At 41.7% G+C, this 23,842-nt stretch overlaps 1 protein-coding gene across 1 annotated transcript; it reads right to left on the reverse strand.

Annotated features, from left to right (window-relative positions):
• Positions 1-4,090: 4,090 nt before the first annotated feature.
• Positions 4,091-17,002, reverse strand: GPRC6A (G protein-coupled receptor class C group 6 member A). The gene is made up of 6 exons (XM_006123082.4): positions 16,794-17,002; positions 13,560-13,863; positions 10,818-11,645; positions 7,508-7,720; positions 6,342-6,465; positions 4,091-5,211 (listed from the first exon to the last, which is right to left on the reverse strand). The coding sequence occupies exons 1-6, from the start codon at positions 16,985-16,987 to the stop codon at positions 4,091-4,093; spliced, it is 2,784 nt and encodes a 927-aa protein (XP_006123144.3). The 5' UTR covers positions 16,988-17,002.
• Between the last annotated feature and the right edge of the window lie 6,840 nt (positions 17,003-23,842).

Below are 23,842 nucleotides of genomic sequence, written 5' to 3' on the forward strand. Positions count from 1 at the left end.
CTTCAGGGGTACGTCTACACTGCACACTTAATTCAAAATAAGCTATTCCAGAAGAAATACTCCAAAATAGTTTATTTCAAAATAGCACGTCTACACTACAGGGAAGACTCAAAATTAGTCCAAAGCAGGCTTCCTTAACGTAGATGTGCTACCTCGATTTAGAGCCGCAGGACAGACCAGGGTGTAATTACTTTGAATGGCCCAGGGGAGAAGCTATTTTGAAATAGCAGCAGTGTAGTATCTACACTACAGCTGCTTTGAAATAGCTATTTCAGAATAGGTGTTGTTCCTCGAGGAATGAGGCTTACAGAAATTGGAATAAGCCATATGTTATTTTGAAATAACAGAATTGCTGTGTAGACGCTCGCATTGTTATTGCAAAATAATTGTGCTGTGTAGACTCACCCTGGGTCAGCAGGTAGGATCAATGTGAAATACTCTGTAATTCTAATATGGCCTTTAAAACAAATGTTGAAGTGCTACCAAACGGTCTGCTCTAATTTTCTCCACTGGTGAAGGGTGAGGTAGACAACTCTCTGTGAGTCTTATCAATATAGGCATAATCTTAACTGTTTCTGAAATCAGTGTTCAAGAGCCACACACTTTGGCCCTGACAATTGCTGGAAAATGTGCACTACAGTAAAAAACTAACAGCAACCCCATAAGATATTACCATAATTAAATAAACTCTCTGATGCAGATTGCTGTGTGTCACCCTACCTCCATCGGTATCTCCCTTTCTGCAAAAGCTACCTTCAAAAAGTGTACTTTGCCTGATGCCCTAAAGGTCACCAAGCTTGGGCTGTTTCAGACTAAGATGAGGGAGATTGACTAAGAGTGCTCTAGATGGTTAAGTAGGCACAGGCTGGACAAAACAGAATTCCTCAGGTTGAGACATGCACCTGTTGGAAGGATATTGCAGCGGTTAACTTAGGGCGCTAGTCTAGGATAAAGGAAACCCAATTCTGTTCTCGTTTCATCACAGACCTCCTGGGTGATTTATGACAAGATAGGATCTTTAAAGATATGCAGAGCCTGAATACTTTTAAGGCTCTAGGCCTTTGTCTCTCAGCATCCTATCCGTCAAATAGGGATAACAGTACTTTCCTATCTCATAGGGTATTGTCAGGATAAAAACATCAAAGATTATGAAGCCCTCAGATCCTGCAGTAATGGGGGCCATGGGAACAATAAAAATGTACTCCGAATGGAGATTTTCTCTGAGTTTCCAGGTTAGTAATATTCATTGAACCTTGAATCTGAAATGCTGACTGGAATAGCCATTAGGATTTGCAGCAAAATGGATAGCTCCCAAGGTACAATTTTTCTTGTATTGTCCTGTTGACATAACAGTGCAGTGTTTTGAATGATCATGTCCTAGTTCTTAAGTATTTGCCCTCTCTTAGGCTACATGTCAACATGGAAAACTATTTTGGCATCAATCTATAATTAAGGAAAAGAGGCATTAAATGCCTTAATTTGTGAGTTTATTTTATTTCCCAAATCAGAGCTTAGCTAGGTAGCATATACTTGTTCAATATACATTATGTGAATTTAAAGGGGGAATTATTTTTTTTTTGTTTTTGTTTTTCCCCCCAGAAATCTTGTGTATTGTGCTGGTTCCACGTGGCAATTATTTAGTGTTCTGTGCTTATTAAAATGAGGGAAGAGGATTTGTGTCATTTAATTATTAGCATTAATCAGCTGTTATTTCATTCCCTAACAGAACAATATCTCACTAAATTCAAGCAAAGAAAATTCCATGTTGGAGCTTTTGGTGGTCATGCTGATGTTTAAGGGGTGGAGCAGGTGTATGTGTGTGTAACTCAGGGGTCTCCAATCTTTTTGAGCACGAGATCACTTTTTGAATTGAAGTGCAACCCAAGATCTACTTCAAATATAGATAACCTTGCCCCGCCTCCTTCCCACCCCTTCTCCATCCTCCTTCTCTTGCCCAGTCTCACTCACTTTCATCAAGCTAGGGCAGAGGGCTGGGGTGCAGACTCTGGTCTTGGATTAAGGGATCTGGTCTTGGATTAAGGGGCTCTGAGCTGAGCTTGGGGCTGGCAGTTGGGATGTAGGAGAGGGTTCTAAGTGCAGGCTCTGGGTGGCTGTTTGGATGCAGGGGGGCTCGGGGCTAGGGCAGGGACTTGGGGTGCAGAAGGGGGTTCGTGACTGGGGTAGGAGTTTGGGATGTGGGATCCAGCTGGACACTGCTTACCTCAGTGGCTCCTGATCGGTGATGCAGTGGGTCTAAGGCAGGATCACCCTTGCCTTAGTCCTGGCCCATTCCCTAAAGCAGCCAGCAAACTCCATCCCAAGTCCTGTTGTGCCCCCTCTGTTCTGTGGAGATAGAACACAGAGTGGCAGAGGGGGCACCCTGGCATAAGTGCTATATCCCCTACTAGTTCTGCTAAGAATAGCCTTCAGATTTGTCAAGTCCTATCAGCTGCATTATTGGACTTAGCAGTTGTGCCTTGCCCAGAACTCTGGGGAGGCAGGGAGGCAGCCACAGGCCTGGGAAACAGAAAGCCATGAGAGGGAATTTAGGGCCTGGAAAGAACAGAGATGTGTGTTGAGGGAGAAGAGTCTTGGATGGAGGAGATAGTGGACGGGCTTGAGGCCTGGAGGTTCATCAGGGTACACCTCCTCTCCTATTTGGCCACCCATTCCCCACATCTCCCTCATGCTCCATAAAAAATTGCCACATTCCTGTCCAGCTCCATGTCCCCCAAAATGGATGCTTGCCCACACTAGGCTAATTCTACAACTCCATGTCCCCCATATATTACCACCATGACTATCTTCTCACACGTGCCTATTGCTCCCAAACTCTCTCAACAGCCTCCATCTGAAGAAGAAACACAAACTGAGAGAGAGCCGATTAAATAATATTTAGATAAATTAGAATGTGTTCAAACCAGCAAGGCCTGATCAGATTCACCCTAGACTCCATAAGTAAGTAAAGCAGTCTTGAAACCAGTGCCAGTTATCTTTGAGATCTCATGGAGGATGGGTGTGGTTCTAGGGGAATGGAGAAGAGCAAACCTCATAACTCTCTTTAAAAAAAACTGACAAAAGAGGACCTTCAGCAGGCACGAGCTGGGCGGGGGGGGGGGGGGGGGAGGAGGGTGCCAGGCACGGGCTGGGCTGGACTGGGCTGGTTTGGGGCAGGAGGGCTGGCAACTAAGCGGGAGATGCTCCCCTGACAGGCGCGAGCTCGGAGTGCCGGCAACTGGATGGAGGATACACCCTCCCTCCCCCGGCAGGTGCAAGCTCAGCGCACACGAGCTCAGCTGGGCAGGGGGACCCCGCGGCAGGCGTGAGCTCCTTCCTTCCTATGCATAAAATCTTGAATATAATGGGGGTGCGCATTATAGATAAGAGTTTAGTTTATTCAAGAATTTTGACCTTTAAAAGGCAGATGTGCATTATACTCGAGATTTTATGGTAACTCCCAAAATAACAAATTTGAAATAAGCTTCAGGGGGTAGCTGAGTTAGTCTGTTACAGAAAAAACAACAAATGGTCTGGTAGCACTTTATAAACTAATAAAACATGTAAGTGGTATCATGAGCTTTCGTGGGCACAGCCCACTTCTTCAGATCATCTGAAGTGGGCTGTGCCCACGAAAGCTCATGATACCACTTACATGTTTTGCTAGTCTATAAAGTGCTACCAGACTATTTGGTGGTGTTTTTTAAATAAGTGTTATTCCTCATAGAAAGCAGGAGCTATTATTTTAAAATAACCAGCCCATTATTTCGAAAGAACAGGCTTGGTAGTGTAGATGCTCCACTTGTTATTTCAAAATAAGGGGAATTATTTCAAAATAACTCCCTAGTGTAGACCAGTGCTCACTCTCTTCTTTCTGTCTGAGGACGAGATGTGAGGGTGTGTGTGTTTTGTTTTAGGAATTTTTGACCTCCTGAACTGTCATAACATTGTGCAGCTGTTTATTCATCTGAGAAGACCACATCCCATGTGGGCTGGACAGGGCCTTGAGGAGAGCAAAGAGGCAGGAGATCTGGAGAAGAGCTGGCTTACTGAAATTACTCCTTCCCTGTGTAGGTACTCAAATGCTACACAGTCATATGCTAGACAATCTCTTCCTTGATATTATCCCAGCGTTTTTTTCCGGAGAAACGTTCTTTTTTATCAGATTATATCTGGAGACTTCAAAATGGCAATTGCCATTCAGAGAGGATTTTTCAGATTTATGTGTGCTTGTGATGGGATGCTGGGAGGTTGTACAGTTAGACTCCAAAGAAAATTGGCTAACAGTAAGGCTGCCTGCACTTTTGGAAGAATAGTTGTAAATGATTTTGAGAAAGGCCGATTTTGTGTTTGTTTCCTGTTTATAAAGTATGATATAGCACTTAGGCAGGAAAGTGCAGCATAGAATTCCATAATTTGATATTAAAATAACAGTGATCTCAACTGCTGGCCGGTATTTACCAAACGTAGTTGTATAGACAGGGATGAATGTAATCCAAGCGATGAAGTAAATGAGCATGCCAAAGGTTATGAATTTAGCTTCGTTGTAATTCTCAGGTAATTTCCTGCCTTTAAAGGCAAATATGAAGCAAATCAAGGCCAGAGCAGCTATGTAGCCTAACATGACCCCAAAAGCCACAATTGAACCTTCATTGCATTCCAGGATAATAACTCTTCGAATAAAGAAATTTTCCTCAACATAAGGGCTTCTAAATGTTATCCAAAATGTGCAAATGACAACTTGAATTCCAGTGCAGGTGACCACAATAGGAATAGGTTTGTAGAGACACTTCAGAAAATTCTGTAAGTTGGGATCAAAGCTGAAGGCTAGTAAAATTTTCAGTGACTTCATAAAAATACACGAGATGCAGAGGGCAAAGCTGATGCCAAAGAACGCTTGACGGGTTTTGCATCTGAATTCCCTTGGCTCACCAATGAAAAAGACAGTGCTAGCAAAAATGAAGAAGTGGCAGAGGAGAATAATATAACAAACAGTTAAACCACCTGATGCCTTTACAACAGGGGTATCCTGGTTTCTAGTAAATATTGTGCTAATTGCAAAAATCAACACAACTCCTAGGCCAGAGAGAATTAGTAGCAAAACAGCAAACCAGTCATTCCAGCTGAGGTATTCAACTGCCTTTTTGTAGCATGTAGTACTGTTCACAGGTGACCAGTGAGTTTTGTTGTTGCACAGAAAGCAGTAATCCATATCTAAAAGGAGAGAAGTAGAGATAACTGAGCAAGACTGAAGTAGTCCAGTTATCCGAGCTACGTGGTTTGTTCTAAGCTCTGGACCAGAAGAAATGTCCTAACCTCTGGAAATGTCCTAACCAGTGAGGACAGACAAGACTGTAGTTTGCCCCTTAAACGTTTAACTTCATTTACTTCATACTAACTGTTCTACTTTTTGGCACAGCTCTGTTGAACATGTCTGTAAAATTCTTTGTAGAGAATTTTTCCAAATACTTTAGCTTCTAAGCACAGCATAAAAAGAAGGTGGAAAGAAGTTTACTGATGGTTATCAGAATATTCAAAACATAAGGTACTGTACAATTTCTTAAGACCACTTTTTTCTTTTTTCATCTTCCACTCTTCACTTCCCATTTTTAAAAGTTTTATTACAACTAAGTATTGGTACTAAAGCCCTCAACCTACCTACATCTAGGAGATGTCATTGCGTACCCTGACTGTAGTACTCCCTTTATAGACAAAACGAGTTTGGTTACTAAAAGTAATTCCTTCAGTAGTTCTATTGAAATAGAAGTACTGTAGAATGACTAGGGGACCCTGTTCTTGTTTTAAGAAGTGATCCCAAAAGGCAAACTTAGGCTCTGATCCTCACATTGGATCCACATGATATGGCCTCTGTGCTCAAATGGAACCTCAATAAAGTTAACAGGCATCCAGTTGCAAAATCAAGTCCTAAATTTGGACTGGAGGTTTGATTCAGAGAGGTCATAGTTAGATAAAGGATCAGTTGGAATCTAAATCCTAATTTCCTTATAGTTAATGAGTGTTTGGGTCCAGATTTTGGATTCAAAGCATTTCTACCTTAAAAAGAACCACCTATAACAGCAGGACTGTCTCACAAATGCAGAACAAGCTCAGAAAACTGAGGCATATAATCATCTTAGCTTTGGAAGAACGGATTTAAAAAACAAAAACTGATCTGGTAGCACTTTATAGACTAAACAGTTGTGTGCTGAATACTCCTCCAGCTCTATGTATTTAGTGCAGTGAATGTAGGCAAATATATTTATTTCATTAAATTTTTTCAAGTTGACCAAGCATATACTGTACATGAATAAAACAAATGCTTTATCTGGATCACAATTCATTACCTGTTTGATTAGTGTAATGGTCTTCTGGGCAATTCACACATTCATAGCAGCATGTATGTGGACTAGCTGAAACTTTCTTCATTTCCCCAGGTCTACATTTCCTGGAACATGTTGATCTAACTTTCTGTAATGTTATAGAGAAAACAGACAAACAAAACAGAAAGTACAAACAACTAGAACATCTCCCATTTAAAACAAATATTGCTTGGGTCATTATATGTTTTGATCAAACTCTTTGCTATTAGACAGCATGTTAATGCAACTTACAAATGACTCTGTTAAACTGCATTGTAGAGCTCCATGTTTATTGTGTTTCAGTACTTTCTATATGTACTCATTTTACAAATAAAAAAAGTTAGAAACTACCCCATCTTTTTACTTGTAATTTTTTTACTTGTGCCTTTTATTGTTATCACCATATAAATCTCATAAGTCATTTTTAAAAACGGGACTTGTGCTTCTAAGTCATTTTGATGCTTTGAAAATTTGACCCCAAATTTGAAGGTAACAATGTTGTCTAGATGTAACTGATTTACTCTGTTTCCTGAACAATTCCAGAAACAAAACCAGGGTTGGACAACAGTTTTGTTAATAAAGCACAAGATGGAACACAATTTTAGCTCACTCTCTTTTAACTGTGTTGAGTTTGCAGGGCTAGTAGAAGCAAAGAACAATAAAGACTTATTTTGTCACTAAAGTGATCAGACAGGACTCTTTCTAAACAAAAGTAATCAATGTGTTGCACAAGAAGCTGACATTTCTACATATTACTTTTTACATTAGACCCACGCTATTAAGTTCTTACACAGAATTTTTAAGAGAGCTGTAACTTGCAAACTGTCCAACATGAAAGCATCAGTGAGAGGAGCGAGATCTCAGCAATGTTTCTGTTGAAATCATTGAGACCACTGGCAGGTGAACGTATTAATAGGGTAAATGAGGGTAGTAGAATCTGGCCCTGAAGTAACTGAGCATTTGAACCTTGACATCTGGGAAATGTCTTCACTAATAATACTAAGTATGTTACAAGTAAATATTAAATTCAAGTGCTAGATCCTGCAGGAGAATAGCAAGGGCATGGAACCAACTTCATAGTAACCCATGTTTTGTTCACTAACACTTTCACATTTTACTAAACAAAGTAACACAGTGTGTCCTCCCGATACCTTTAAATTCAGAAACTCCATTTCCTTCTCTTCATCCTTGAAGATGAAATCATCTTTCTGCAGGTCATATTCTGCCACTTCAGTGATCACCATGTGGCCACTGATTTCCTTCCAGAGAAGCACATCATAGCCAGTGTTAAGGTCTCCTTTGGCATCAAAATGAACTTCTTTTTCATTGTCAGTGAATGTTACCTTTTTAAGTTTTTCAAGCAGCTATAGCAGTAAAAATAAGAAGCAAAGACTCATCAGTATCCTTTCATTTTGGTAAAATGGATACCGTTTATCATTTGTGTGGCTGCATAAAGATATGACATATTGCTTTTTAGGGTCAAAGACAGCTTAACATTGAAAGGAACCATTGTGATCATCTCACATGACTTACATGACACAGACCATCCTATTACATTATACAGGAGGCCAAACAAGACAATTATAAAGGCCTCGTGAACAAATTTTACTTTATATTATCATAAAAAATGTTCATGTTATTGATTGTTTAGTCTGTGGCAAATTCAGTACAACGAGGAAAGGAAAAGATCTTGCTGACAAGAAATGGAGAAGGCCTTCAAGAATGATCCTCTTGTAGTTGCCAGCCACTATTGTCCAACTATGTCTAAAGCAGAGATGGATAAAGTTAAAATTCAGATATGGGCCCAGACCGAAACTTCTCCTAAGTTCTAGGAGTGTTCATATTTTTCAACTGTGACTTTGATTAAGATGAGTCTCCTAATCCTGTGGTTACAGGATGGGGCTGAGAGGGAATTTGAAGTTAATAACCTTTCAGGCAATTAATTACATTTTCTTATACAAAGACCTTCTGTTTGAATAAAATTAAGGAACCATTTTTCCGAATTGCAAACATGTTAGGCCAGTTTCTGCTCTCATTTACACTAATATAATTTTAATTTCATTGATGCTACACTGATATAAGTCCAAAGTTTATATTTAATGGAGTTATGCCTAATTTTCACTGGTGTATGAGGGTACATCTACACGCCACACTTATTTTGTAATAAACTATTCTGGAATAGTTATTCCAAAATAGCTTATTTTGAAATAGCATGTATACACTGCAGGGAAGCCTCAAAATTAGTCCAAGGCAGGCTTCCCTAATATAGACATGCTATCTCAATTTAGAGCCCCAGGAGGCATTGGGGAAGAATAACTTACAATGGCCCTGGTGAGGGCTATTTTGAAATAACAGCAGAGGATCATCTACACATACCTTATTTCAAAATAGCTATTTCAGAATAGTCATTATTTCTTGTAGAATGAGGTTTACAGATTTTGGAATAAGCTGTCCATTATTTTGAAATTATTTCAAAATAACGGAATGGCTATGTAGACGCTCACATTGTTATTTCGAAATAACGCTAGTCATTTTGAAATAACAGTGCACTGTAGATGCACTGTGAGAAAGGAGCATCAAGCCCTAAACTACTAAGATGCTGAGGCTGCGGCCAGAGTTTTAAAAATAGATTTTAACTTTGTGGGTCTCGGTTTTTTATGTCCAATTTCAGACACTTTGTAGCTGATTTACAGAGGTATTGAGTGCCTAGAAGTCCAAATGAAATCAGAACTCAGTTCCTCTGAAAATCAAGCCTTTGTTGTCTTATGCTGGGTATCCAGAACCAGAGACATCTCACACGTAAGACCACTTTTGAGTCATTGTTTTTTTCTGATTTGCTTAGGATCACACATCAGCTGGAATCTGTAAGGCTACGTCTGGACTTCAGGCTTCTTTCGGAAGAAGCTTCTCTGGAAGAGATCTCAGAAAATCTTATTCCGAAAGAGAGCATTGACACTGCAAAAGCGCATCGAAAAAATGATCTGCTTTTCGAAAGATAGCATCCAGACTGAATGGATGCTATCTTGCATTTCAGCTGTGATTACCATGGACAGAGTGACAACCAGGCCACCTGTGCTTTTTCCTCTTTCCTCTTCTTTTGGAAGAACTCCCTCTTCTCCGTCCACACAAGCCTTTTTTCAAAAGAGCTCTTTCGGAAAAAGGCTTTTTCCTTGTAGAATGAGATTTACCAACGTCAGAACCCTCCCCGTTCTGTTCATTTTCTTTCAGAAGAATGCGATTGCAGTGTGGACATAATTGACGTTTTTTTCAGAAGTTTTTCCGAAAAAAACTCTATAGTGTAGAAATACCCTGAGTTGCAAAGGCTGAATCTCTACAGACTTTGTGATTCCTCAGTACAGAGAGATATGCTAACCATTCTGCTTCAGCCTAAACTTTGAATGTGTCTGCTTATGGGACGTAAGTGTGAACCCCAAAGGATACATTTTCAAAACAATGCATATTTAGTCAACTCTTACAACTCCTTCTATGTCTTGGACTCAAAACAAGTCTAATCTTACATTTGACAGGTTTTTAACTATACATTCAGCTGTGATATGAGTACAATTCTACTGCAAATAAAGTTGTATCTACTTTATACCAGGCCTTGTATGTATACAAGTTAATGTAAAAAGTTGATTGCTGTTTTCTCCAATCCCTATCTTGGTTTGACCTGCCCAGATCTGGGATAAGAGGTCACAACAGGTCAGGGAGTTTCAGAGTTTGTTTGCTTTTTAAATGATCTTTATTTAACCATCTCAGTAAAAGTGTGTAGAAGTAAATAGTCCTGACCAGGTACTTGGGTAAAAGGTCAGATCAGGTTTATTTGTCTGCTTTCTCCCCACTCCCAACCACCCCCCAAAACAGATAGGTATTAGGCAGAATACTTCACCCATCCCAAAGATATCAGGGCCTGGTTGTTGGGTTTTTTTTCTCATTCACTCCAATATAAAATCAGGATTAACACATACATACAAAAAGAATGGTTTGCTTCAGTTTAACATTCGTGTGAAAGACAACGGAATCCAGGCAAGATGGAGGTAATGTTGGAAGTGGGAAATGCTTTGAAGAACTTCCTTCTTTTCTAATAGTCCAGTATATCAAGAACATCCACCTGCATTTTGCTAATTTAGTCTGCAGCCTCCAGGGGTTTAGTAATCTGGAGATAGTTAGATACACATATAGTGGCTGTTTAACTTTTTTTACAACACATATTGCTTAGATCATTTTGATTGTATCTAAGATGTCTGACCAATCTCTAGCATACAAACTTTGGTTTAAATTGGTGTAGCAATGGTGGAAAAAAGACTAATAATATACCCATGGACCTCAATTCAGGGAACAGGTTTCTGGTGGGAAAGAGTAGCTTACACAGTGTCAAGGTAGTTAATATAAGCAATAAAGAAGAACTAGGAAATGAAAGTTGTTCACAGAGGAGGAAATGCAGAAGTGTTATAAACATACTTCCCAGGGGGCAAAAGCAACTGGATTCTTGCAGTCTCTGTCTTTGCATTGTTCCCGTATGGCATGTGCAATAGCGTGGACTGCAAGCATAGTACTCTGGATAAATCCTGGCTCAGTGTTTGCCCTAAGAAAATCACCTCTCCAGATCTGACTGTGCATCCCAGCCTCGGAAATCCAACTCTCTTGAGAATGAGTGGAAATGCACTTATTCAAATCCAGGTCCTCCATGTGTGTGCAGGCCGACAACAGCACAGTATATTCCTTTAAGAACAAGTTGTTTTCAATGGGCAGTGAGGGCAGATTTTCCAAGAAGGCATGAAACGTAGACATGTTTTCACTTTTGAATGCAAATCCCACCACCGTTCCAAGGCGCTTGATGTTGGGAATGCTACTGATCTTGACTGCAGCTGACCAGTTATCACTGGCAATCCAGATTTTATATATGTTCCTCTCAATTGCTTTTCTAAATAGTTTCGTCACATGGAACTGTCTCAGAAAGACAACAATTACATTTACCCTGGTCTCCTGGACAATCTTCTCGAGTGCTTGATTAACTTTGGCATTAATGGTGCTGTCAGAGAGATAGGCTGGCAGCATTTCTTTAAAAGCAATACAGACATTGTTTACCATTGCCTGTACCCCAAAGATCTCCAGAGCAGAACGCCCATAGTCGTCATCAGTGGCTATTATTCCAATCCAGTTCCACCCAGACCTGTGGATCAAGCGGGCCATTGCTTGTGTCTGATAAAAATCACTAGGCACAGTGCGTAAGAAGGAAGGAAAGCGGATTTTGTCACTGAGGATTTCGGCACTTGATGCGTGACTAACCTAGGAAGGGACAGAACGTTTCAGTTACAGAGACTGTGAATTTTCAGTAGAGATCAAGAGATCCAATGCTCTAACATCTGCTTTTCCTTTCAACAAGTGCTTTGTGCTAAGGGTTTAATCTTCAGGTGTGCCAAGTTTGAGCCTGATGTAGCTGTGGTGAGAGAGGCTAATTAATATGACCCTTTCCTTCCCCCAATCCTGGAGTTGGCTGGGGGCTTCAGAGACATTCCAAGCAACCTAGGATCACCCAATACATCACACTCCCCCTCCATCCTGTCATGACCTGGACCTCCCTCCTCCTTACCCTGTTGCTGTCCTTAACATTTACAGTGTGCAACACAAGTGGAGTGGCTGATATAAAGTCGGTGGAGGATTCCTTCATATCAGCTGAGCATTTAGGGCTGGTATTAACACACTGGACCAACTTCATATAAGTATTTAGAAAACTAAAGACTCTGGGGGGACAAGGGGAGCTTCATGATGCCTGAGTATCTGGCATTAAAAGAAGAAACAACTATTCTAGTAATAAACTTAAAAAACACCAAAAGGTCTGGTAACACTTTAAAGACTAACAAAACATGTAGATGGTATCATGAGCTTTCATTGGCACAGCCCACTTCTTCAGACGAAAGCTCATGATACCATTTATGTTTTGTTAGTCTATAAAGTGCTACCAGACCTTTTTAAGTTTATCCTGTACAGTCTACCTCGGCTACCCCCTGAAGCTTATGCTAGTAATGTCATTTTGTTTACCGATAAACTCTGTTCAGAAGACATCAACCTGCTATTCAAAAGCTATTCAGATATTTGGTAGCACTCACATAGTTACTGTTCAGCCTGGTGGTATCCTATTCTTTATAAGGCAACACTATCACCAAGCCTCGTAAACAGTTTGCACACACAGAGCTTTAATTTTAAAAAAATACAATTTCAATATCTACTGGAAGAACATTACAGAGAAAATTGTAGCAAATAGGAAGAAAGTGTTGTTCCACAAGCTCACAGACATTCACCTCCCCCCCCCCCCATCCCCCTTCTGTGCTGAAATTTGATTTGTCCTTTTCATATGTGTGAATTTTTTTCATTGTATCCTTTGGTATATAGGGTTGTGACAATTTTCTTCCACTATTTGATCTGAGGAAGTGGGTCTGAAAGCTCATCACCTAATAAACCATCTTGTTAGTCTTTAAAGTGCTACATAGTCCTGTTTTTTGTTCCACAAGGAGAGAGGCAAACTATTTTTTAAAAACTGGTTGATACACTGATTCCATAGAAAATAACTTGGACAGCTGGGAGAAAATGTTTAACTTAAACCAAGGTAGCTTTTAATCCATTTTTTCTTTGCACATATTCCCTGTCTGCCTGGGCATCTTAAGAACTGTCACTATAAACCCAAACTTGCCAACAAGGGAAAGATGCCCAGGCTGGTTGACCACATTACTGTTGTTAGTCAATTATAGAAATTAGTGGTGAGGAAAGGCTCTATTATGTCATCTTTTCCATCCTTCTGTGCCAATGTATGATTTGTTCCCATAGCCTGCCCTTAGATTTAAGATCAGTTTAACAGCTGTTACATCTCCTTTAAGGGGATCCCTTCCTATCACTGCAGACAGCTTTGGCCAAATCATCATGTGCCACTCTTGTGTGGTTTAGAGGGCAAATGAACATCTCCCTTCAGAGTTCTTTCTTTATGCCCTTCCACTGAACAACTGAAAGTGACTGTAATTTAGTTCATCGCCATCAGGTTGACACCTTCCCCTTTTGATTCCTGAACATAACAGACAATCTTTAAGCCAAATCCAACTCTGAAATAAACATGTGTAACTGTCATTCATTTCAATTGAAGCAACATCTACTTATATCTGTGCTAAATTTGATCCTCTGCTCAAAATGCAAATATTGCCTCAAACTTACCAGTGGGACTAGTTGCAAATTCAATAGCCTCGAAACTGCCATTGCTGTTTCAGAGTAGCTGGATCCTATGACAGCCTTAATTCTTGGCGTGTAGTCTGAATAGTTACACTTGTATTCTACTGTGTCCTTCGAAGCATTGAATTTAGACAGGAATCTCAAAGCTGCTCCCATGGCTTTTGTAACTTCTGCACAAGTGTCATAGATTTCATACCCCAGTGTAATTCCAGATAGCAGTGTAGAATTGTTGATCATTTCAATGGCATGTATCATTGCAAGAGTCTGAAGAAACACTTGAACTTCAAAACTGTCAAGAAACAGAATTGTTACTTTAAGGAAAGATTTGCAGAGTCAAGGCTGGAACAAAAACTGTTCCCAGCCCTCTTCTTTAGCCCCTGACATTAAAATGAAATATCAAAAGTGTTATGTGTGATTTCTTTGGTTTGGGGAAAAATGTTAATAAATTCAGATTGTTTTGTCTCGCCTCCAAACATGAGATTTAGGAAGTCAACACAAAACCTTTAATATCATGTAAATAAGAAGTACACATTGCTATTTAATTGTCAAACCAGATCCATTAATGGGCCTAGATGCTCAGTGAGTATAAATCAGGAGAGTTCTGTTGAATTCAGAACTCTCTGCTAACATACATCACCTGAAGACTGGGCTAAATAATCATAATTTTCTATTTGAAGCATTTTCTTTCAGCATACAACTGAAGAACTACTATATCATACAATACACAATTAACCTGTGGAACTCATTGCTGTGGGATGTTGTGAAGGCCAAAAATATAACTGTTCGTAAAATCTAGATAAGGTGATGGAGAATAGATCCATCAATGATTATTAGCCAAGATGGTCAGGGATGTAACTGTGGATGACCCTAAACCTCTGAGAGCTTGAAACCAGGAGGGGAATACATGGATAGATCTCTCTAAAGTTGCCCTCTTCAGTGCATGACCCCTGAATCTCTCATACTGAACACTGTCAGAGACAGGATACCGGGCTAGGTAGACCATTGGGTTGATCTAACATGGCAGCTGTTATGTTCTTATAGTCATAATTGGAAAAAAGACTATATGGAAATAGATTTCAGAGAGGTAGCCATGTTAGTCTGTTTCAACAAAAACAACAAGGAGTCCAGTGGCATTTTAAAGACTAACAAATGTATTAGGATATTAGAACATAAGCTTGTTTGAAGAGTGTAAAATTATAATCAATTTTCATGTGAAAAATGTGTACAACTTCAAACTCCCTAAACCAGGACTCTGTGGTCCGGCAACATCTGTGGTCCGGCATGGACATTGCAGGACCACAGAGTCCTGATGGAGGGCCGGCAATAGGGAGCTCTGTGGGGCCGTCAGGTCAGCAGACTGCTCATAGTGAGTTGCCGGCGGGGCTGCCCAGTGGGGCTGAGAGACCTGGCGCCTGGCTGCCTGGCAGGGCTGGGAGCCGCAGAAGTGGCGACAATGGCTCAGTGATGTTGGGAGCTGCTGTTGTGGCAGCAGCCTAATGGGGTCCGGAGCAGCAGTGCTCGGCTGCCTGGGAAGCCAAGCTAATTGGCCTGGGGATGGGGGAGCAGGTCGCAATCACCCTGTGGAAGCTGGCCAGCCCTGACCGCTACCTCTCAGTGGGACACCAGTTTGGCATGGGGAGGTCTACCATCTGTCTTTAATAATATCTCTTGAAAGAAAGAAAATGTCATTTCTTCTGAACTCTTTTTTCCCCCTAGACTTGCTTCCCATGGTATTTTACCTACCAAATCTTTGTGTTTGCTAACGTCATTCTTAAAGTCCATTTTTTCTTCTGTTTTCCCTTCTACAGTTGGACCTTTCTGGTCCAGCACCCTCAGTACCCAAGCAGTCCCAGATGTGGGAATGTACCAGACCAAGGATGGTCTCCTGCCACCGACACCCTCAGCCTGCCGCCCCCACCCCTCATCCCTCATCCCTGGCTCCTTCGGCCCCACTGCTGGCTGGGCGACATGGCTGCCCCGGCTCTGCTGCTCCAGCTGGCACAGCAGCTGGCATGGCAACATGCAGTCCTGGCCACCCTGCTGGAGCACCAGCCCTGATGCCGGTGGTATGTGTTCGACCTGCTGTGGCCCCAGTTGGGTTGCCACAACCCCAGCTCCACTGCGGCCCCAGAGACGCTTCCCCTTCTGGGCTCCTGCAGCTCTGTCCCCTCTGCTGGGCCAGCCTGCAGCTCCATTCAGGCTGCCGCAGCACAACCCCACTGCCGAGTCAGCACACATGGGCTGCCCTGGCCCCAGCTGGGTTGCCGAGCTGCCCCGCTGCCATGGCCCCACTACCGATGCCAGGCTGTTGATGCCCAACCCCACAACCACCAGTCATGCCTTGCCCAGGGCTTTCAGCTGCTGTCCCTCCTGTCCCAAGGCTCTCTCGTTCAGCAGCATTTGAGGTCCAGTAGCCTAACAAAAGAGTCCCAGTTTAAGGAGGGAAAACCTGTATTATTCTTTAAAACCATGAACACTATCCTTTCATTATCTCTTTCTCCAAAGCTGCCTTCCACCTTCAAATTCTCAACCAGCTCCTCCTTATTTGTCAGAATCAAATTGGCTCGGTTGCATTTCCCTAGTTTGTTTATGAATAGTTTAACTGAGACAATGTCAAAAGCCTTATCAAAGTTGAGAAATATTATATTATCACCCTTAGTCTTTTTCTGTACCATCTTCAATAAAAAAAATCTACTATATATATTGGAGAGTTGGTCTGTCTGTCTATATGTGTGTTTGGTTGTTCTGTAAGCTCTTTGGAGCAAGGGCTGTCCATTTGCTCTGTTTCTGCAGGTGGGACACTGGTCCAGGACTTAGACACTTAGACACTGCTGCATTACCAATACTGATAATACAGTAGACTACTGTTCAGGCAAATAAAAACAGATCAGAGCTAAAATGGCAGTTGAAATGAAGATGATTGCCCATCTCAACCTCCGATGTCATTTTCTTCCAGGTATAAATAGGCCCAGGTGATTAAAGGAAGAGTCATCCCCAAGTTCAGCAGGTGACAGTATCTTCTTGGAAGAATATTATTATACCACACTGTGCTGTGCACACACTGCCACCTCCCCAATCCGCAGGGTTCAAAAGTCTAATCTGATTTTAAGAAACAATTATTCACAAATGCAGTTTATCAAGCATTTTTAGTATCTGCCCATGATGGGTTTCAGTCTTTCATCTTGGTATTTCATTTGTATTATTTGCAGTGTTACTCACCCAGCACAATTCTGAATCACTGGCCTCATGGGGTGTTCTTCTGGATGTAGCATTTTGCCATGAACTGCAAACAAACCTCCAATGACAATATCCCCAGGAGAACTGGCCCCCACAAAGTTGTCACCATTCTGGCAAGAGTGGGTAACATCAAAGCTGATCACAAAGCAGGGAATCAACAAACCAACTAATGCCATGTTTCTATTTCACTTGCTTACTCGCTGTCCTGAGTCGATTAAGCTAGCTAAAATGCCAACAACACTGTTCCTATTTCACCTGTAAACAGCAGCAAAGAAAAAGGGCTGCACTGAAAGAAAGTCACACCTCACTAGATGCCTGTGTTCAGTTCATATGGCTCATGTTATTCCCATGCAATACTCTTATAAATAGCTGCACGAAAGAGCCTTGAAATGGCTGTACTTAAATAGATCGGATGTTGGGTACAAAAATTCTGTGTATTTGATGGTAATGTATTATTGGGCTGTATATAAAACATATGTCAAATATTTTTATTTAAATTTGGGATACCCTTCCAAAAAAGCATATCCTGAATACCTTCTAAACCAAGGCATATGAATCTCAACAGTGTAAAATATTAGCAGAATTACCACATCAACAATTTTACCACAAAAAAAGCTTTAAAGGCCTGATCTAAAATCCATGGAAGACATTGGAAAGCGTTTCCTTGACTTCGATGGGCTTTGCAGCACTGAAAGAAGTTGTCTCCAGATGGCATTTTCTCAGAGCCATTTCCTGAGAACTTTTTAACGTCTTGATATAAAATATGAGTTTGGATGGGTTTGAACCCAGCTCCCACTGACTTCAATGGGCTTCGGATCAAGTGCCAAGTAAGTAGGGCTAGATCATGCCCTATGATTTCTGAGCCCCAAAGGCAATAAATCAGTGAAAAACAAGCTGGTGTGGACTATAATTTGTTTGTATATCACCTTTTCTCCATCTGACTCTCCAAAAATAATCTCCATGAACATGACTCTGCCACTCTCAGCACAACACTTCCTGCCAAATCCACAGTATTGTATCACATGGAATCCCATGTCATGCCCCTGTACAGCATGTGGACACCAAGCCTCCATGCAAATGTGGCTACCATCAATAAGTGACCAAGATTGTGAAAAACAGAAATTTGAAGGTTCATTTTGAAACTCTGTCCTGGGTTTCCCAGGCCTTCCATGGAGTTTTTGTGAAGAGAGCATTGTTGGACCAATATCTGGAGTGGATATCTAGATTTTGTTTTTCCCACAATAATTCTCAGAATAGTTACACTGCTAGTGGTTTCAAGTCTTTTGTTTTGTCCTAATCTGTGGTAAAAGTAATGTAGAAACATATGCCCTAAAAAGTAATCAAGGCCATATACGGTTGGGATGAATAAATTCAACATAGAAATGTTTCTAGGTTTTACCAGCTTCAAGTGGTCCTGTCACCCCCAAAGCTTGCTGAGCCCCAAATGTGGGTGCTCATATGAAGAGATTTCAGAAGGAGGTTACATGCACTCCACTTCTAGAATTTTTGGTCATTTGTATATGACTAGTAGCGATAGGCCAAAAGAAATCAGGACAACTTTTGAAAACATGCCCATTTCTAATTTGTGAAAACAGAACTGATTTGGGGAATACAGGCTAAAAGGGGGGAACAACAAATTTTGGATTATCAGTTTTTATAAACCTCAACATTTAGAAAATCATGGGTGATGAAATTTTCTTTTGATAAGACTATATTAATGACTATATTTCTTTTTGATATGACTAATCTACTACTGTAAAAATCAGATAGTTGCAAAATCCCTTTTTCACCGACGCATGTTTAATTTTTAGATTAACTAAACTGGAAAGTTACAAGTTAATAATTGATCATTAAACCTCACTTTACCAGAGGATTAAGAGATCCCTTGTGTACAGAGAAACAGGAATGGTTTCTTTAAGAAATATCAAGCCAGTTTCTGGTGAGAAAAGATGCAAACCAAGAGGTAGAGGATTTGTAAAGATGTTCTCAATGCATCTCCTAGACAAAAAAATGATGTTCATTCAAAGGACTCTTTCTTTGTGAGTTGACTCTGGAAGCCACTGAATTGTAAACTATGGACTCAACCAAGGTGTTTGGGAAAAGACATGCCCTTCCTCACTGCTTGATGGAAGAAGAGTTAGGGAAGGCTGGAGTGAGCTGCCAAGCCCTAAGAAAAAGTTGGAGATTTAAGATAAAATATCTGCTCCTTGAAGTTACTTGAAAGAAGAAAGAGATGATCACAGGGAACCTCCATGTTATCTGAAGAGACACCCAGATGTCTCCTAGGTGATCCTGATGTAAATAGCTTTAGCCGAGGCAAGTAATTAATAGAACGCTTTGGGAATGCTTTTCTGGGATATGAAGAAGAGGCTTTCCTTCAGTCTGATTACCTCCTTTTATTTGTGCTTCTGGAGAATTAGAGGATTTTGGCATTTCCAGTAAAGGTGCAATCACCTGGAGAAGTTGTAAGACATTCCATGGGCACACACACAGGTGCTCCTCTACCATTTCATAAGTGTGGCCAATTGCACCACCTCTTAGCAAGTTTTATAAACCCCTCTCCCCACACTGGATCATTTTGAACAAGGTCAGTGTTAGTGTGGATGGGAAATGCAGGTACTCCACTGCACTGACTGTCTGATCCCCTCTCAGCGCATTCTCATAATGGTCCAGCCCAATCCTCTGATTGGCAAAAGCACAAACCGTGTTTCCTCTCTAATGTCCCCACATGGATTCCATGCTTGTACGTGGCTGCGATTAGCTCTGATCTTTTATGGCAGTCCCCAAAATCTGTCAGTGTTAAATGTTTCCACTTTGCATGAGCGCAGTCTGGACATGCTACCATAAATAAACCATGGAGGTCAAGATGACAAGTAAACATTGTCTCATCGTGATCTGGTACGTGAGCTCTGATAGATTTTATCTGTCCTGTGTACATGATCTCCCAAAGTAACAGAGAGCAGAGAACAACAAAAACCAACTGAGCAAGTTCTTACCTGCTCTGGTATAACTGACTGTGGCTGACTCAGCAGACCAAAGCAGTTCTACGAGTATATCATTCTTGTCTCTTTAAATAAAAATAATTGTATATTTGCAAAATATTTGTTGCCTACAATTTTCTGATATGTTCTAGTAATATCATTGGGTTTGCTACGTTATTTGCATAACATGAATTCCTCATTAACTGTTTTTCCTTAGAAAAATTATATGGCCACATGATGCCCTTGTACTTTGGGAGAGCCAAAGTTAGGCAGAAGACTCGGGTGTTTTCACCACATAACTCTTCCTGGCAGGCAGTGGTCAGTAGTCTATGGAGAAGTAGAGGACATGACTTACCAACTCTGAAGACACAGTGACTGTGATGGAGAAATTCTATAGGGCTTGGAACCTCTGTGAAAGGCCATCTTCTCTCTGATACCCCAGAGTTCTCCATTGCCATAGCAACAGGGCTCCTCATTTGCATCCCTGCTTGTGCCCAACTTCCTTTCCAAGGGAATTTGAAGGGCAGAGGCACCGCATGGCAAACTGTGCCGGCAAGATCAGCATTAATTCCTGCAACTATTGTAGAGTTACATAAACACAAAGGTCAGAAGGGACCATCATAATCATCTAGTCTGACCTCTCCTGTATCTGATCCTGAAAGAGGCCCCTAACCTCTGGCTGAGTTACTGAAGTCCTCAAATTGTGGTTTAAAGACTTCAGAACATTCACCATTTAGTTTAAAAGCATGTGATCCACGCTTCATGCTGCAGAGGAAGATAAAACATCCAGGCTACATCTAGACTGTCATGATTATTCACAAATGCTTTTGACGGAAAAGTTTTCTGTTAAAAGCATTTGCAGAAAAGCGCGTCTAGATTGGCACGGACACTTTTCTGCAAAAGCACTTTTTGCCGAAAAGCAGCCATGCCAATCTAGATGTGCTTTTGCGCAAAAAAGCCCCGATCGCCATTTTTGCGCATAACAAATCTGAGCTGTCTACACTGGCCCTTTTGCGCAAAAGCTTTGCACAAAAGGACTTTTGCCCGAACAGGAGCAGCATAGTATTTCCGCAAGAAGCACTGATTTCAGACAGTAGGAAGTCAGGGTATGTCTACACTACCACCCTAGTTCGAATTAGGGTGATAATGTAGTCAACCGGAGTTGCAAATGAAGCCCGGGATTTGAATTTCCCGGGCTTCATTTGCATGTTGCCGGGCGCCGCCATTTTTAAATGTCCGCTAGTTCGGACTCCGTGCCCCGCGGCTACACGCGGCACGAACTAGGTAGTTCGGACTAGGCTTCCTATTCCGAATTACCTTTACTCCTCGTTCCACGAGGAGGAGTAACGGTAGTTCGGAATAGGAAGCCTAGTCCGAACTACCTAGTTCGTGCCGCGTGTATCTGCGGGGCACGGAGTCCGAACTAGTGGACATTTAAAAATGGCGGCGCCCGGCAACATGCAAATGAAGCCCGGGAAATTCAAATCCCAAGCTTCATTTGCAACTCCAGTTGACTACATTACCACCCTACTTCGAACTAGGGTGGTAGTGTAGACATACCCTCTGTGTTCTTGCAGAAATTCAAGCGGCCAGTGTAGACAGCTGTCAAGTTTTTCCGCAAAAGCAGGTGCTTTTGCGAAAAAACTTGCCAGTCTAGACACAGCTCCAGGGTCTCTGACAGTCTGACCCAGTGAAAAATTATTTCCCGACCCCAAATCTGGCAATCAGTTAGACCCTGAGCATGTGAGCAAGATCCACCAGCCAGACCCCTGGAAAATAATTCTCTGTATTCATCAGGGCACTCCCCAGCTAGTGCCCTATCATTTTATTGTTAGGGCCATTAAATGCCACAACCCCTCTTTGTGCAGATGCACTCCACTTCCAAAACCTGTGGTCCTGACTATATTGAGGGGTGTCTGTACAGTCAGAAGGAGCTGGCTATGGTGCCAGTGAGGTGCAACCTCAGATAATTCTGACAAATTTTTAATCACACAACTTGTTCTTTTGCACCTTCCATCCTGTCCATGGCCACTACTAGTGGGGTTGAGCTGGTTCTTATACAGAAAATAATGTTTTGCAACAATAACTTTGGGGTACATTATAACAACAAAAAGAGAGAGAGACTGTGATGCAGGAAATCAAACAATAAGAAGTTTGAGGTTTCTGGAGAGTCCTTATAGTGCATGTTAGATTACAGTGCAAGGTCCTTTTCTGTAATGCCCACCCTATAAGATACTGTAGGACTTCTGGGGAGATCAGTTCTAATACCATCTTCTTTCAGACATAATCCCTGTTTAATTAGTTCTTTACAAAACAATGTGCAAGAAGGCTCAAGATCCTCAGCCAAGCTAAGTGTATGCTCAATGCAAATAAGAGAGAAGGAAAGGAGGTAGGCCTGGCTCATTTTCATTTCTCACCATCCAAAAGAGCTGGTTAGACATTTCTTGTTCAAGGCTGTGCCTCGCAGGACCAAGTGAGCCCTTAACATATTTTGGAACACAGCAGTCACTGAAAAACAGAATTGTGTCTTGTGTTTGTATTTAAATATTCTTCTGAACTGAGAGGGACCAAAATGACTGACATCAATCTTGTGTCTGTTTCTATATGAAAACGACAATACTCCCAGTAAGGAAGGATGGTCTTGTATTTATGGTACTACCGTCAGATTCAGGAGATCTGAGTTCTTTTCCTGGTTCAGCTGTAGCCTTCTTATGTGACCTTCAACAAGTCACTTCTTTCCAGGCATCCATGGGAGTTAGGTGCCTAAATACCATGGTGAATTAATCTCTCTCTGCTTCAATTCTCAGCTACAAAAGGTTTGAATAATGTTTCCCTTCATCTATCTTGTCTATTTCAATTATAAGTGTCCCTTACTATGTGAAAGTACAATGAAATCCCACTTCAAATGGGATATCTAGCTGTTATTTTCATAAGACAATAAATAGCAACAACAACAACGATCCAGGCCCTAGTGTACAACAGTGCTGCAAAAGGGGGAAATTAAATGGCTCTTTTATACATGTTTGCATTTGATCAGGGTTAAAGACAGGTTATTTCCCCTCCACCACCACCATGTTTTGCTTTTCAAAGAGTCTGTTTAAAAAAAAGTGTTAGCTTCTTTGATCACTTCACTGATCTTGAAAGTACTGTAAATATTGTGGTTTCATAACCCCTAATCCTTTAAAGTTGCATTCAGTGCAAATGCCAACTCCTGTGTGCTGTTGCTTACATCTCATTCCAGAGGCATGCTGGTGTCCCTATTATTGCTCTTGCCAGCAAACATACCAATGTGTATATGCCTTCCTTACTGGGCCCTTCTGAAATCACGAAGCGCTCGTGTACACTGCCACTTTGCTGTGCTGCAGCTTTCTCTCTCAGGGGTGGGAAAAATCCATACACCCTAAGCACATCCAATTAGAGCCCTGTAAAGCATCAGTGTCAACAGTCTCGTAGGTGTGGCTGTGCGTTAAACTTACAAGTGTAGACAAAACTGAGTGAGCAGCTTGCCTGAGAGGCTCCCATGCAGTGAAAGTTAAAGAACCTGTTCTTCCAAGGTTTTTCTGGAATGATTATGAGCTGAAGGCACTCAGGGTTCCCCTTCATGAATACAGGTCCAAAGGTCCTCGAGTCTAGTGAAGAGAAGAGAAGGGAGAAAAGGTCAGGGTGAAGTGTGCATGTTAATATGTGTCCACGGCTTTGGTTATGAGGTAGGGGTATGATTCTCAGCTTACATAGACATACCCACACTAGCTCCATGAGAGTTAGAACGAGTATAATTAGGAGCAGGTCCACTGAGAGGGTAGGTGGAAAGGGACAACTGCCCCAGGGCTCGGTGACCTTAGGGCCCGGGGCTCCTGGCCACTGGCATGGCTGCTGCAGCAGCAGTGGTGGCCAGAGTCCCGGGCCCTTTAGAATCTCCATGGGACTCCAGAGCCCCACATGGCACACTCTAACTGGCCTTGAGGGCTGGGGGGGGGGCGCTGTATTGTCCTGGCAGTGCTGGGGGTTGGCTGCCCTGCCCCACCCATGCTGCTTGAGGCTCTTCCCCTT

The sequence above is a fragment of the Pelodiscus sinensis genome, chromosome 3 (assembly GCF_052426305.1).
Source record: "Pelodiscus sinensis isolate ZL-2025 chromosome 3, ASM5242630v1, whole genome shotgun sequence".
Classification (NCBI taxonomy): Eukaryota; Metazoa; Chordata; order Testudines; family Trionychidae; genus Pelodiscus; species Pelodiscus sinensis.

What these genes read in the sequence shown, in the direction of transcription:
- GPRC6A (XM_006123082.4), bottom strand. Translation starts at nt 16,987, where the DNA reads ATGGCATTAGTTGGTTTGTTGATTCCCTGCTTTGTGATCAGCTTTGAT. An exon ending in GTGATTCAGAATTGTGCTGG is followed by an intron (nt 13,864 to 16,793) that starts GTGAGTAACACT and finishes GTTTCTTGACAG; the next exon opens with TTTTGAAGTTCAAGTGTTTC. An exon ending in CCATTACACTAATCAAACAG is followed by an intron (nt 5,212 to 6,341) that starts GTAATGAATTGT and finishes CTCTCCTTTTAG; the next exon opens with ATATGGATTACTGCTTTCTG.